Source organism: Selaginella moellendorffii, unplaced genomic scaffold (genome assembly GCF_000143415.4).
Source record: "Selaginella moellendorffii unplaced genomic scaffold, v1.0 SELMOscaffold_85, whole genome shotgun sequence".
NCBI lineage: Eukaryota > Viridiplantae > Streptophyta > Lycopodiopsida > Selaginellales > Selaginellaceae > Selaginella > Selaginella moellendorffii.
Genome location: NW_003314346.1, coordinates 610,045 through 624,769, shown reverse-complemented (window position 1 = coordinate 624,769; position 14,725 = coordinate 610,045). Strand labels below are relative to the sequence as shown.

The 14,725-nt window shown below is 48.3% G+C and overlaps 5 protein-coding genes and 1 pseudogene across 5 annotated transcripts; 4 read left to right on the top strand and 2 right to left on the bottom strand.

The window, feature by feature from the left end:
- Positions 1-1,323: 1,323 nt before the first annotated feature.
- LOC112341531 (germin-like protein subfamily 1 member 18) lies at positions 1,324-1,977 on the top strand. Its single transcript, XM_024661782.1, has one exon. It carries the CDS (start codon positions 1,324-1,326, stop codon positions 1,975-1,977), a length of 654 nt encoding a protein of 217 aa, XP_024517550.1.
- A 384-nt stretch (positions 1,978-2,361) lies between these two features.
- On the bottom strand, positions 2,362-3,339 carry LOC9656045 (shikimate O-hydroxycinnamoyltransferase). The gene is made up of 2 exons (XM_024661781.1): positions 3,302-3,339; positions 2,362-2,749 (listed from the first exon to the last, which is right to left on the bottom strand). The coding sequence occupies exons 1-2, from the start codon at positions 3,337-3,339 to the stop codon at positions 2,362-2,364; spliced, it is 426 nt and encodes a 141-aa protein (XP_024517549.1).
- LOC9651988 (chitinase 6) lies at positions 3,338-4,184 on the top strand. Its single transcript, XM_002987921.2, has 3 exons — positions 3,338-3,596; positions 3,660-3,777; positions 3,831-4,184. Exons 1-3 carry the CDS (start codon positions 3,338-3,340, stop codon positions 4,132-4,134), a joined length of 681 nt encoding a protein of 226 aa, XP_002987967.2. The 3' UTR covers positions 4,135-4,184.
- A 2,029-nt stretch (positions 4,185-6,213) lies between these two features.
- On the top strand, positions 6,214-6,867 carry LOC112341530 (germin-like protein subfamily 1 member 18). The gene has a single exon (XM_024661780.1). It carries the CDS (start codon positions 6,214-6,216, stop codon positions 6,865-6,867), a length of 654 nt encoding a protein of 217 aa, XP_024517548.1.
- A 2,149-nt stretch (positions 6,868-9,016) lies between these two features.
- LOC112341539 lies at positions 9,017-10,717 on the top strand (annotated as a pseudogene).
- Positions 10,718-10,929: 212 nt separating this feature from the next.
- Positions 10,930-11,583, bottom strand: LOC112341529 (germin-like protein subfamily 1 member 18). Its single transcript, XM_024661779.1, has one exon. It carries the CDS (start codon positions 11,581-11,583, stop codon positions 10,930-10,932), a length of 654 nt encoding a protein of 217 aa, XP_024517547.1.
- Positions 11,584-14,725: the final 3,142 nt, after the last annotated feature.

The following is a 14,725-nucleotide window of genomic DNA, read 5'->3' as shown; positions in this document are numbered from 1 at the left end:
GTTCGATTCTTGGTTGGTGTTGCAAAAGGGCCTTCTGTAGAAGCTTCTCGTTGTCATGTCTTGACCTCAGAAGTCAAAGCCTGAAGGAAATAATTCACATACAAGTCAAAGACGTGTTCTAAATACCTCTGCGCGTGCGTCTCGCCGAAGTATAGAGAAAGATTCAATCAAAAGAAGTTAATGTCCACAAGTGACACCACATGTGAGACCTTGCAAAGTTCCACTGGAAAATTAGCGTCCGAGAGAATAAGAAACCAGCGACCCTGGACCCTTGACTTCGGCCAGCTGCTCCTTCCACAGCAGAAGATCAGGCATTCCAGCCGTCCACTTATTGTGGTCTTCTGCAAGAAGCTTACAAATCGCTGACAATAGACTCTAATTATCTGGCCTTCAAGCGAGTACTTTTCCCAGTTAACCCCGCTACCTGATGTCCCATGGTGCTCTTCCCATATACATCAAGCTCGAATAACCGGGTTCTGAGATCATCGCTGAAAGGCACGCTGAGCTTAAACCGCCACCACCTTTGTTTCCATGCCTGAGCAACACCGTCCGGCGCATTTACACTCGACTCGCCGGTACAGATTTTTCCGTACACCTGTGCAGCCGAATATCGTGCTGAGAAAATGGATGCTTGATCTCGGTCTGTCCATTGATCAATTCGAGTTTAGTCCTCATCCCAGTCTCGAGAGGAGATGTTGGATTTCCTGTACGCATTTTCCGCTCTCCTCGTCCTTATCTTAGTGTATGCTGGACACTGTTCTTCTTTTTCTTCCCACTTTGCAGGCACCATTGATCAGCGTGCTTGAATCAAAACAGAGCAAAATCCACACAGTGAGTCACAAGCTAAGCTCGGGCCTCCTTTATAATTCCTGGGGAACATCGTAACACTCCTGCAGGAAAAAGATCACAGAAACAATAGAGGCTTGATCACTCACCTGATCCGGAGCCGGCGGAAAGTCCTTGAGTGACACATGGCGCTACCATTTCCCTATTTAGGACGAATCAAAAACTCTCACGGCTGTGACTTGTTGTTCAACTTGTTGAGCCCCACAGCTATCAAATGGACAGCGTGTGCATGACCAAACCAATCCTTACAACGTTTTCAAGGAACAGTTCTTGGTCCACTTCTTCTTGGTTCTTTCCTCGGAAGATAAATAGAATGTAACATCTGATCAAGTCTGATTAACGTGTTCTCTGTTCCAGTAAAATGACCAAGTCAGATCTGGAGTACTATATAAACTCCAGCGACCTCCACACTTCTCCCCACTCCATTCTTTATCAATTCAGTAGCATCACAACAAAAAATCTGTGTGAAGATACAAGATGTCTTACAAGTTAGCCATTTGTCTAGTTGCCATTTGTGCCATTGCTTTCGTCCATGGATCAGATGAAGATGCCCTCCAGGATTTCTGTGTCCGCGACGGAAAGAGCAACACCATCGTCAATGGATTCACTTGCAAGCCTGCAGCGGCAACTCTAGCCAGTGATTTCATGTTCCAGGGACTCAGGAACCCCGGGAACACCAACAACAAGCTCGGATCCATAGTCACCAATGCAAATGTTGGCGTATTCCCGGGAATCAACACTCTTGGCGTCTCTTTTGCGAGGATTGATTATGCTCCATACGGCGTCAATCCCCCTCACGTCCACCCCCGAGGAACCGAGCTCCTCTTCCTCCAGCAAGGAACTCTCTATGTTGGATTCGTGAGCACCACCAACAACACACTCTTCGCTCAAACTTTGCATCCAGGGGATCTCTTTGTGTTTCCGCGTGGTCTCATTCACTTCCAGCTCAACGTTGGGAAGACACCGGCTGTTGCTCTTGCGGGATTCAACTCCCAGAATCCGGGTGTCACCCAGGTAACCAAAGCAGTGTTTGCATCCAATCCTCCCATTTATGACGCTGTCATCGAGAGGGCGTTCCAGATCAATCCCAAGCTCATCCAGCAGCTCAGGGACCTCATCAAGCAAACTTAATCAGCTTGTTCTTGCATTAATTCTTTCATAAATTTCTATAATAGTCAAATTTTGCCTGGCTTACCAAACAACTTGTCACACTGCGAATATTACGACAATATCACGATAAAATGGTCAGTGTAAAGGCTTGTTGGTTCCTTAGTCTCCGATAATGGCTTGACCACGACCCGTACAAACTGAAACAATCCACACTATGGTTTTGATCAAGCCAGTGAAATTAACGTGTTTATCCTCGTTCAATCTTGATTCTTAGGAAGTGTGCTCTCACCATATAAACTCCAGTATAGATTCTCACTCCATTCTGGAACTCATGAAAGCTTCTCTAGATAAGAGCGAATCGATTCACTCCAGCTCCGGTCAAGGACTTGCGATGGATTCCATTTGCTATACATCGAAGCAAATCTCCCGGAACTTGGCCATATCTGGCTCAAACAGGCCGATGATCACGTCGATGCTTCCATCCCTGGTGTAGGAAGGCAGCATGATGCTAATCCCCTCGAATGGCACGTAAGGCCCGCCAGCAAACACCGGAGTTCCATAGCCAAAGTCGAGCTCGTAGATTGGAAGCTGCGCCCAGCTCGTCACGCTCAAGTTTGGGCTCAGCACCGTCTTGCCACTCCTCGCGATCTGGACGGGGTTCTTCTGCTGGAGCTCCACGAAGTCCATCTGGGAGCGGATGTACTCGTTGTCAAGCCGCTTGATGGAAGCCTGGATGAGATCCGTGGCGTAGGATGCTGGTTTCTCCAGGAGATCCTTCGCGGTGCTGTGGCTGCTGGCGTGGGAGATGACGTTGCCGAAGTAGTCGAATAAGGGGTTTAGCCCCTAATCTAGAAACTTAATTTTAGTATAAATTCATAATAATCCCATATATGTATATAGTAGGTCTTGAGTTTAAATTTCGATTTATGTCATTGCCAATAGTGATGAATATACTTTCTTAGTAAATATAAAGATATCATAATATATTTATAAACTATAAATATAATATTAATATAAATAACTAACAACCATTAGATGATAAAATATCTTAGAATGTCCAAGCTTATTCTAGCTAAAAATCATGCAAGAAAATTCTTTTTCCAAATTTTTTAATTAAAATACAATTTAATTTCTATTTACTAAGATTGATAACTGTGTAAATTGGTATTTTATTTCTAGATATAAAAACGTATTGTGGATATTATACCTTTAAACCGAAGATCATAACCTCAATCAAAAGTATTTTGAAAAGTCAATAAAAGACACCTTCCATCTTAGGAAGTTTCCATCAACACGGCATTTCAGTCAATATGTTCACGGGTGGCTTCAAGAGTATAAAACCAACCCAAATTCATTCAAGTTCTCATAAACTTTAGCACCCATGGCATTTGCAGCAATCATCGTATCTTTTATACTTTGCATTGGATCTCCCTCCCCCACACTAGCAAACCCATCTAGCATCGTAACTGAGTCTGTGTTTAGGCAGTTCTTCCCATCCAACGTTGCCAATCCTTTCTATACCTATAGTGATTTCATTGCTGCAGCAAATGGCTTTCCTGCTTTTGGAAGCACAGGGAGTCTTGATGTTCAAAGGAGGGAACTGGCTGCGTACTTTGCACATGTGAAGCACGAGACTGGAAGTAATTTTACATAGAAAAATCCATTTCTCACTAATGTCTTGAAGTTTTTCTACTTGATTGTAGCACTGCAATTCATTCGAGAGATCAACCAAAACAACGTCTATTGTGACACTAGCGGTGGAGTTTCATGTCCGGCAGGCACTATGGCTTACTATGGAAGAGGTCCTCTGCAGCTCACTTGGTAAGTTAGAAATGAAAAACGTATGCAGTACAAATCCAACATTTCATCTGCAGGAATTACAACTATGATGCCGCGGGAAGGGCTTTCAATATGAACCTCCTCCAGAACCCAGACCAAGTTGCTCAGAATGGCTTACTTGCATGGAGGTCATCAGTGTGGTTTTGGATGCAAAACTCGAATTGCCACACCGCAATAACACAGAATCAAGGATTTGGAGCTACAATTCGAGCCATCAATGGAGCGCTAGAGTGTGGCAGGGGCAGTGAGACAGAACCAGCACAAAGCCGTATCACTTATTACAGGGACTTCTGCTCACAGTTGGGTGTTTCACCAGGTGAAAACCTTGGTTGTGCTTAAACTAAAGATCCATAATATTTCGAAATAAGTAAGAAACTTCTTAGGGAGTTCATGGCATTCGTAGTCAATATGTTCACGGGTGGCACTAACGACTTTGATATAAAACCAGCGTAATTGATCCAAGTTCTCATAAACTTATCAGCCATAGCTTTTATGTTTTGTAGCATACCGTGTTTAGTTATAACAGCCATTAATTATAGTATTGAAAGTTATAGTCATGCCTCTAGAAGAACATCTCAAGGAGCAGCAGTTGTTCATGGACTCGTACAACAAAATATTTTACGAGAGGGAGGTTTAGAGCTCCCATTCCTTTCTTAGATTGTGCTTGCTGGTCGATGGCTTTGTTTGAACGATGCGGTCGCGCACTGCATCGACTCGGAGCTGGAAATGGTCGAGAGCAGGACGCGGTGGTTCTTGAGTTTCCCGAAGGCTCGACCGTTGGCGAGTTCAAGGCCCGGCTGCATGACCGAGAAGTGTGGAAGTCATGGCCCATAAAGTAAGCCTGTGGTGGCCACTGCTCTCTCTGGCGCACTCGCTGAGCACGCTAAATACTTCCTGGTCGGGCTGTTCTTGATCACTGTCCGGAGACTGGACGCAGCCTGTTATGATGGAATTGAAGTCATAAATGTAAGGCTGGTATCTGCTCTGCCGCGGGGTTGCAACCTTCTCCTCGTCTCTATCACTATCCCTGTCTAAAAGCATCTTGGAAAGGTAACTCATGCAAACCAGGAGCTTGAAGCGGACGTGGTTCGATTCTTGGTTGGTGTTGCAAAAGGGCCTTCTGTAGAAGCTTCTCGTTGTCATGTCTTGACCTCAGAAGTCAAAGCCTGAAGGAAATAATTCACATACAAGTCAAAGACGTGTTCTAAATACCTCTGCGCGTGCGTCTCGCCGAAGTATAGAGAAAGATTCAATCAAAAGAAGTTAATGTCCACAAGTGACACCACATGTGAGACCTTGCAAAGTTCCACTGGAAAATTAGCGTCCGAGAGAATAAGAAACCAGCGACCCTGGACCCTTGACTTCGGCCAGCTGCTCCTTCCACAGCAGAAGATCAGGCATTCCAGCCGTCCACTTATTGTGGTCTTCTGCAAGAAGCTTACAAATCGCTGACAATAGACTCTAATTATCTGGCCTTCAAGCGAGTACTTTTCCCAGTTAACCCCGCTACCTGATGTCCCATGGTGCTCTTCCCATATACATCAAGCTCGAATAACCGGGTTCTGAGATCATCGCTGAAAGGCACGCTGAGCTTAAACCGCCACCACCTTTGTTTCCATGCCTGAGCAACACCGTTTGGCCATGGGACACTCGACTCGCCGGAAGAAACGATGCAGCACAGTACAGATTTTTCCGTACACCTGTGCAGCCGAATATCATGCTGAGAAAATGGATGCTTGATCTCGGTCTGTCCATTGATCAATTCGAGTTTAGTCCTCATCCCAGTCTCGAGAGAGATGTTGGATTTCCTGTACGCATTTTCCGCTCTCCTCGTCCTTATCTTAATCGTGAGCGTGTATGCTGGACACTGTTCTTCTTTTTCTTCCCACTTTGCAGGCCCATTGATCAGCGTGCTTGAATTAAACAGAGCAAAATCCACACAGTGAGTCACAAGCTAAGCTCGGGCCTCCTTTATAATTCCTGGGGAACATCGTAACACTCCTGCAGGAAAAAGATCACAGAAACAATAGAGGCTTGATCACTCACCTGATCCGGAGCCGGCGGAAAGTCCTTGAGTGACACATGGCGCTACCATTTCCCTATTTAGGACGAATCAAAAACTCTCACGGCTGTGACTTGTTGTTCAACTTGTTGAGCCCCACAGCTATCAAATGGACAGCGTGTGTATGACCAAACCAATCCTTACAACGTTTCAAGGAACAGTTCTTGGTTCTTTTCTCGGAAGATAAATAGAATGTAACATCTGATCAAGTCTGATTAACGTGTTCTCTGTTCCAGTAAAATGACCAAGTCAGATCTGGAGTACTATATAAACTCCAGCGACCTCCATATTTCTCCTCACTCAATTCTTCATCAATTAAGTAGCATCACAACACAAAATCTGTGTGAAGATACAACATGTCTTACAAGTTAGCCATTTGTTTAGTTGCCATTTGTGCCATTGCTTTCGTCCATGGATCAGATGAAGATGCCCTCCAGGATTTCTGTGTCCGCGACAAAAAATTCAACACCATCGTCAATGGATTCACTTGCAAGCCTGCTGCAGCAACTCTAGCCAGTGATTTCATGTTCGAGGGACTCCGCAACCCCGGGAACACCAACAACAAGCTCGGATCCATAGTCACCAATGCAAATGTTGGCGTATTCCCGGGAATCAACACTCTTGGCGTCTCTTTTGCGAGGATTGATTATGCTCCATACGGCGTCAATCCCCCTCACGTCCACCCCCGAGGAACCGAGCTCCTCTTCCTCCAGCAAGGAACTCTCTATGTTGGATTCGTGAGCACCACCAACAACACACTCTTCGCTCAAACTTTGCATCCAGGGGATCTCTTTGTGTTTCCGCGTGGTCTCATTCACTTCCAGCTCAACGTTGGGAAGACACCGGCTGTTGCTCTTGCGGGATTCAACTCCCAGAATCCGGGTGTCACCCAGGTAGCCAAAGCCGTGTTTGCATCAAATCCTCCTATTTATGACGCTGTCATCGAGAGGGCGTTCCAGATCAATCCCAAGCTGATTCAGCAGCTCAGGGACCTCATCAAGCAAACTTAGCCAGTTTGTTCTTGCATTTCAATAATACCTAATCAAATTTTTCTTAGTTTACTGGTCGAAAGACCATCATATATCAGTGACCAAATGCGCGAGCGTGAAGGACTCACAAGTCGAGACACCCAATCGGACAGCAGATCGGTCAACCTCCCTCACTCCAGTCACACCCCTCCATGAAAGCGTGGAATGATTCTTCCTCCTCCACCCACATCCACGGCACTGCAGAGCTCTCGGCAGCAAGCTCTATCTTCTCGGGGGATGGAGCTGCCAGAAATCGGTGAGCATCTTCGATGCACAGATGGAACGCCCTGGCGCCAATGCTGTGTCCTTAAATGTACTTGGTCGGCTCTATGTAGAACCATGTGAGGGGGATTGGACGCCGAGGTATAAGATCCAGTGGACGATCAATGGGATCGCCATCGTTGGCAACCAAAGCCTATTGCCACGCCTTAGTCATCGATTGGAGTGAGCGTGCGCAGTGGGGGCAGAGAGAGGTCGGCATCTCTGGATTGTACGAGCTCAGCTCGGTTGTGCACTCTTACCGGATCTACCAGCCCAACGTTGTGGAGATACGAACATGGGAGGCGCTCCAGCTGAAAAACGCAGCAAGTGATGAGAAGTATTTCTTCCAAGCTGTGAGCTACCTGAAGAAATTTCAAGGTTGTGACGGTGATCCAAGTTCCCAACGATCAGCTTGGTGGAGGTTTTCAAGCTCAGCGTGCCTTTCAGACGATCCCGTGGTGCTCAGAACCTTGCATGCTGAGGTTCTTCGAGCTTGATGTATATGCTGGATCATAAGCTACTACTTACTCTAAAGGCGGTGGGGGCTATAAAGTAGTGTCTTTCAGTGATACTCTCGAGATCCTTTAAAGCCGAGGTTCCAAAATCAGCTATCAGCTTAAGATCAATAAGTTACATGCAAGGATCTCGTGTTTGCAGCAAATGCCTTTCAAACGCATTGCTTTAAAACTTTGCGAGAAGCCCTTGGTGCTCGAATCTGCTTCAGTCAATCCAGATCTGGTGAGACAAAAACCTCAGAACGATATATATAAAAAAAAAAGTCAGCTTACTTTTGTTCCTGGAGCTTGATGATATATCTGGAGCGATAATACTTATAGATCGATCGATGTTCTTGGAGCTTGATGTTATATGGATCGATGAATGATATCTTGGTCGATCTTAGATTGGCTACTACCAGAAGTGGCGCTGGCCAGAGACGAGCACCCAGCAGCTGATGGTGATGTTGCAAACAACATGCGCAATGAGACCATCGAGGAATTGGCCCCGGTAAGCGATGATCCACTGGAACAGGCAGCCAGCGAGCAAGCAACTCCGCCATTCCATCCCGTTGTGGACTGCGAAGAATCCATTGCTCGCTACACACAGCAGCCAGTTCCAAGTCCTCAGCCCCACCGCCTCAAAGCCCCGCGATCGGTCGGGCGAGAGCTTGGCGAGCATGAATCGGTAGAGCCAAGAGTGATAAAAGAGCTCCTCTTCGATCGGGACCGCGAGGCAGCCGCCAGCTACTCGCAGACAATCCCACGCAGCTCCCACTTTCTTGGAGCCAAAATCCTGGGCAGGATTCCAGGCGGTTCTCATCTCCTGGTGCCGATTCTCGTCCAGGTAGATGGTCACGAGCCCCGCCAACAATCCAGCGATCACTGCCTGGGCAAGCACTGCCCAGGCGACCGTGAATTGCTCCAAGTGAAGCTCGTCGATGAGAGGATAGAAGGCGATGATGTGCGCGAGCGTGATGAGGTAGCGGAGGAGCTTGATTGTGTACCTGGCTCGTCGCATCTCTGGGCTTCCCATGAGATCGAATGTGAGAGGGACGTGTTCTTGCTTGTAGGCATCCACGAGCAGGCGCTTGCGAGCGTGGACGCGCCTCGCCGCCGCCTCTTGCGCCGCCCACAGCGATCGATAGTGGATGAAATTGGAAGCGAGCATTGCTAGAGCGTGCGGGAGGCAGCGCAGCAGCGCCGCGGCCATGGAAAAGAACCCTAAAATACATGGTGTTCCAAGAGTCAAGATTAGTTGACTGCCAGCATGGCATTCCACGTCATACTTTTGAACGTTGTTTGGTCAACAATGGTCAGCACACCTACTTATCAGCCAACCGGTCAATGCACCTTTATAAATTCCAGCAATGAAATCCACTTCTTCCTCGCCAGGGATTTAGGTCGCGCTCGGCACGATTCTCGTGGGAAGGGTTTGATCGATACAATCCAGTAGTGCGCCATAGCCAGATCGATCGAGCTGCACAGGATGAAGGTAACGCGTGGCGAGGCCCGGATCATCAAGCCCTCGGCTCCAGCGGCGGCGTCGCTACCGGCATTCATCCCACTGAGCAGCTCGGATCTGGTGGTTCCTCGCGTCCATGTGGAGATTATCTACGCGTTCAAGGCTCCGGCTCCTCCAGTGGCGGATCTCGAGGAGGGATTGGCCAAGGTTCTCTCGGATTACAGGGAATGGGCGGGGCGGCTCGGCAAGGATGAGACTGGGCGGGCTGTGATTGATCTAAACGATGAGGGTGTGGTCTTCATCGAGGCAGAGATTGATGGCGAGCTTGAAAGTGTCATGCCTTTCAATCCCAGTCCACTGATGCTGGATCTGGTGCCTGTTAACAGAGGTGTTCCCGAGCTCCTCCTCATCCAGGTATGAGCTTCTCTCTCGTTTTTCTTGGTGTCTAGTTTCTGGCTAGATGTCTTCTTTCCTTCTTCTTGGTTGGCTACATTGATTGCTTTCGTTCCTTCATTTGCAAGCTTCTTTGTTTCCACGAAAGGATGTCTTGAGAGTTTTCTTTTTTACAGGTAACCAAATTCACTTGTGGTGGAATCACTGTGGGAGTGGCAAGGCAAGCACCAAGTCGCGGATGGAGAAGGTGCCAGCGCTTTCATGAATGCCTGGGCCAGCATTGTCAAGAAGACTCCAATCGTTCCTCCAAAGCACGACAGGTCTTTCCTCATGGCCAACGATCCACCGCAGCCAAAGTTCGAACATCCAGAGTACAAGCGTCCTCCACCCAAGCCGGACGCTGCTCAGCCCGAGTATCCCCCACTCTCGGTAAAGAAGCTCCACTTCAGCATCGATCTCCTCAAGAAGATCAAGCAGTCGGCGACGAAAGAAGGCGATGCCCGAGGACCCTCTACGTTCGTCAGCCTCACGAGCCATCTCTGGAAGTGCATCACTCGCGCCCGTGGCATCGATGGTGAAGTCCAAACCCGAGTTTTGATCGCGGCCAACGGGCGAAAGAGGCTCGTCCCTCCCATCCCCGACGACTACTTCGGCAACGTCATCTCCCACGCCAGCAGCCACAGCACCGCGAAGGATCTCCTGGAGAAACCAGCATCCTGCGCCACGGATCTCATCCAGGCTTCCATCAAGCGGCTTGACAACGAGTACATCCGCTCCCAGATGGACTTCGTGGAGCTCCAGCAGAAGAACCCCGTCCAGATCGCGAGGAGTGGCAAGACGGTGCTGAGCCCAAACTTGAGCGTGACGAGCTGGGCGCAGCTTCCAATCTACGAGCTCGACTTTGGCTATGGAACTCCGGTGTTTGCTGGCGGGCCTTACGTGCCATTCGAGGGGATTAGCATCATGCTGCCTTCCTACACCAGGGATGGAAGCATCGACGTGATCATCGGCCTGTTTGAGCCAGATATGGCCAAGCTCCGGGAGATTTGCTTCGATGTATAGCAAATGGAATCCATCGCGGAGCTTGAATGAATCGATATCTTATCTAGAGAAGCTTTCATGAGTTCCAGAATGGAGTGAGAATCTGTACTGGAGTTTATATGGTGAGAGCACACTTACTAAGAATCAAGATTGAACGAGGATAAACACGTTAATTTCACTGGCTTGATCAAAACCATAGTGTGGATTGTTTCAGTTTGTCCGGGTCGTGGTCAAGCCATTATCGGAGACGAAGGAACCAATAAGCCTTTACACTGACCATTTTATCGTGATATTGTCGTAATATTCGCAGTGTGACAAGTTTTTTGGTAAGCCAGGCAAATTTTGACTATTATTGAAATTTATGAAAGAATTAATGCGAGAACAAGCTGATTAAGTTTGCTTGATGAGGTCCCTGAGCTGCTGGATGAGCTTGGGATTGATCTGGAACGCCCTCTCAATAACGGCGTCATAAATGGGAGGATTGGATGCAAACACGGCTTTGGCTACCTGGGTGACACCCGGATTCTGGGAGTTGAATCCTGCAAGAGCAACAGCCGGTGTCTTCCCAACGTTGAGCTGGAAGTGAATGAGACCACGCGGAAACACAAAGAGATCCCCTGGATGCAAAGTTTGAGCGAAGAGTGTGTTGTTGGTGGTGCTCACGAATCCAACATAGAGTGTTCCCTGCTGGAGGAAGAGGAGCTCGGTTCCTCGGGGGTGGACGTGGGGGGGATTGACACCGTATGGAGCATAATCAACCCTCGCAAAAGAGACTCCAAGAGTGTTGATTCCCGGGAATACGCCAACATTTGCATTGGTGACTATGGATCCGAGCTTGTTGTTGGTGTTCCCGGGGTTCCTGAGTCCCTGGAACATGAAATCACTGGCTAGAGTTGCCGCTGCAGGCTTGCAAGTGAATCCATTGACGATGGTGTTGCTGTTTCCGTCGCGGACACAGAAATCCTGGAGGGCATCTTCATCTGATCCATGGACGAAAGCAATGGCACAAATGGCAACTAGACAAATGGCTAACTTGTAAGACATCTTGTATCTTCACACGGATTTTTTGTTGTGATGCTACTGAATTGATAAAGAATGGAGTGGGGAGAAGTGTGGAGGTCGCTGGAGTTTATATAGGAGTTGTGAGTACTCCAGATCTGACTTGGTCATTTTACTGAGACAATGGAGAACACGTTAATTTCACTGGTTCAAGGTGACTAAATCATTATTCAGGTTGATTGGGTAGTGGTCAAGCCGTTATCAAAAGAAATGAAGGTATGCTACATTCAATCCATCATAAGGAAAGAACCAAGAAGACATGGACCAAGAATTAGTCCTTAACTAAAACGTTGGCTTCGTTGAAGATGTCACACTCCACCAGAGATGAATGGAAGGAAATTGTTTGCAAGGCGAAGAAGCAGTACGGCAGCATTCTCTTCCATCTCTCTCTCTCTCTCCCACACACAGAGAACTCTGTTCCCTCTTGCATTCCTGGAGGGAGAACGCGACTATGAGTGAAGATGCTGATCGACTGTGTTGTTGACGCTTTAACACGCCCTTGTAGAGTAGTGGCTGATCCAAATAATATACATCAAGCTCGAAGAACCTCGATCTGAGCATCGTTCCTGAAAGGCATGCTGAGCTTGAAATCCTCCACCACTTTCCAAGAAGCCATCGCTGGGAAGTTGAATCACTGTCATAACCTTGCAATCCTCTGAAACTGCCCAAATGTTAGCTCAGAGTGTGGAATAAAATCTTGTGATCGTTCGTCAGCTGGATCCCCTCCCACACGTTCGTGTCTCCACAACAACGATTTGGCCATGTCGGCCTCGTAGATCCGGTTGGAGTGCACAAAGCAGCAGCGTCCGGGCAATCCAGTCGTGTCCGCCACTTCCCAGGAATGATCTTTCGCTGAGAAAACAAGCGTCGTTCTGGAACCATCTCACAACCATCTTGTTACGATCCACGACGAGGGCGTTGCGGAAGACCATGGTCTCCATCACTGGCGATGGCGGGAGAGGATACCATCGGTCCTACCTCACCGTCCAATCCGTTCCCCTCTAAGCTGCCACCCACCTCAAAGTTGTCACGAACGACGTGAGCCGACCGGTCGAGGACAGGGTGCCCTGGATCCATAGCCGCGGCGCTCGAGGACACAGCGTTGGCGGGTCCATCGATTCGTGTGTGCATCGAAGACGCTCACTGATTTCTTGCCGCCTCATCCGATAGAGCTTACTGCCGGCCCGAGAGCCTGGCACATGAATCCTACCGTGCTGTGGAGTGCGGCAGAGGAGGAGGAAGAATCATCCATGCTTTCTTGGGGGATTGAACGCGATATGCGGCGCCGAGAGGATCGATGCGATGCTAGCGTTGCGGCCGCACACCCAACGAGGCATCGTTCGTGGCGGTGCTAAGCACTTGCGCGGAGTGAGGGATTCTATCGAGTGTCTTGCGTCCAGATCATAGCGTGACACCCGTCAAGGATCGACTACTACAGCAGCATTGTGGATGTTCTCGAGGCTGGAGGACGCCGAGGAGCTCACATTCTTCCCATCTCCTGGGCTTCGTTCCTCCCGGCTTGCAAAGTACACGCAACACTTTATGACGAGGACGTTTGTAGGGTATCCGGGCAGCAGCCGCGAGTTCAGCCGCAGCAGCAGGTTGCAGCAGAGGCACTACCAAGTCCAGTCATGCAGAAGAAGCGGTTACACCATTTGATGATGGCCTCAAGGCTCCGGCCTCAAATTGCTGAGCAGCTCACTCCTGAACCATGCACAGTTCGTGCAGCTCTCCAGTCACCAGAAGCGGAAAAATGGAAAGCGGCCATGCATCTTTGCAATGCAATGAAGTCTGGGAGCTTGTTCATCTCCCACCAGGCAGGAAGATTGCCAGCACAAAGTGGATTTTCAAGCGAAATTGGATGCCACTTAAGCTGTGACGTGCCATCGAGACATTCTCTCCTGTGGCCAAGATGTCTTCCATTAGGATTATTTTACGCCTTGCAGCATGCTGGGATCTGGAAATTCATCAGCTTGATATCAAGACGGCCTTTCTCTGTATAGAGTGGTGGTTAGGGGAAACCGGTATCATAGCAAACAACGATCTCATGGGCAACAAGACCACACAGCGAGCAGTAAGGCTATGCAACTCTAGATTGCCCGCTCGACTGCAGCAGAAGAAGAGGAAGAGCAAACTTCATGTTGTGGAGAAATCCATCCAACATGACCACATGTAAAGCACTGCCTATTTCTTTTCACCCAGACAGACTTTGAGAACTGGGTCAAGGAGATCTGCTTCATCTTTCTCTGTAACAATTGTACGTGAATTGTGGATGGAAAGAAGCAAAACTAGCCACTGGTGACAGAATAGGAAGAGTGGCAGATCCAAAACGACAAGGCAGTCTCCTCTATGGGGATTGGCTTGGGCAAATTAAGGATACAAACTTCATATGGTGAGTGAAACTAGACTGTGGTGGTGCAATTTGCCCAAGCCAATCCTCATAGTAAAGACTGCCTGGATCTGCCACTCTTCTTGTTCTGTGTCACCTTGACACGAACAAAGAGCATGACGTTGCTCATGGCAAACAAGTTGCGATTGATAGCCACCCCACGGCTAGAATAAGGTAGCTCCGATCCAAAGAAAGCTTGGGAGAATAGCTTCCTTAATAAACCATGAATAAGAAAGAGACCACGAACTTCACTATCTCTCCAAATGGACATTGCCTGCCTCATTGGAAGAAGGTGAGCCTCCTTGGCCACCTTGCAGAATGTGATCTTTGCCATGACTTGGCTTTAAATATTAACTGAAGAAATCCTTGAAGACTTTAAAAAAAGACTAGGATCGATCTAATTGTGATTGAAGCTTTTGTTAATGTTCAGCTTATGACAGCATCAGCGTTCTTGCTTGCAGCGCGCATAGCTAGCAGGGGGTTGGCAGAATCTGCATTCTTGTTCTTCCTTGCAGCCCGCATAGATTGAAGCAAGGGATTGGACAGGTTGCACTCCGATGACAAGAAGTCCAAAAGCTTATCTTCATCTTCGCTTAGAAGCGTTGTGGTGCTCTCCAACAACAGCTTCCAGCAGGTGTCCACATTCCTGAGCTCGACCCCGTGAAGCAGTAACGCACAAGCCCCAATGAACTTCATCCGTGCACCATATTCTTGCACCAAGCTTCCCCCGACCATAAG

Excerpts from the sequence above, each read along its gene's own strand:
- LOC9656045 (XM_024661781.1), bottom strand. The coding sequence starts at position 3,339 with ATGGGTGCTAAAGTTTATGAGAACTTGAATGAATTTGG. Across the intron at positions 2,750-3,301 it reads GAGAACTTGAATGAATTTGG|CAGCCACAGCACCGCGAAGG; the intron begins GTTGGTTTTATA and ends CTCCCACGCCAG.
- LOC9651988 (XM_002987921.2), top strand. The coding sequence starts at position 3,338 with ATGGCATTTGCAGCAATCATCGTATCTTTTATACTTTGCATTGGATCT. Across the intron at positions 3,597-3,659 it reads TGTGAAGCACGAGACTGGAA|CACTGCAATTCATTCGAGAG; the intron begins GTAATTTTACAT and ends ACTTGATTGTAG. Across the intron at positions 3,778-3,830 it reads GGTCCTCTGCAGCTCACTTG|GAATTACAACTATGATGCCG; the intron begins GTAAGTTAGAAA and ends TTTCATCTGCAG.
- LOC112341530 (XM_024661780.1), top strand. The coding sequence starts at position 6,214 with ATGTCTTACAAGTTAGCCATTTGTTTAGTTGCCATTTGTGCCATTGCT.
- LOC112341529 (XM_024661779.1), bottom strand. The coding sequence starts at position 11,583 with ATGTCTTACAAGTTAGCCATTTGTCTAGTTGCCATTTGTGCCATTGCT.
- LOC112341531 (XM_024661782.1), top strand. The coding sequence starts at position 1,324 with ATGTCTTACAAGTTAGCCATTTGTCTAGTTGCCATTTGTGCCATTGCT.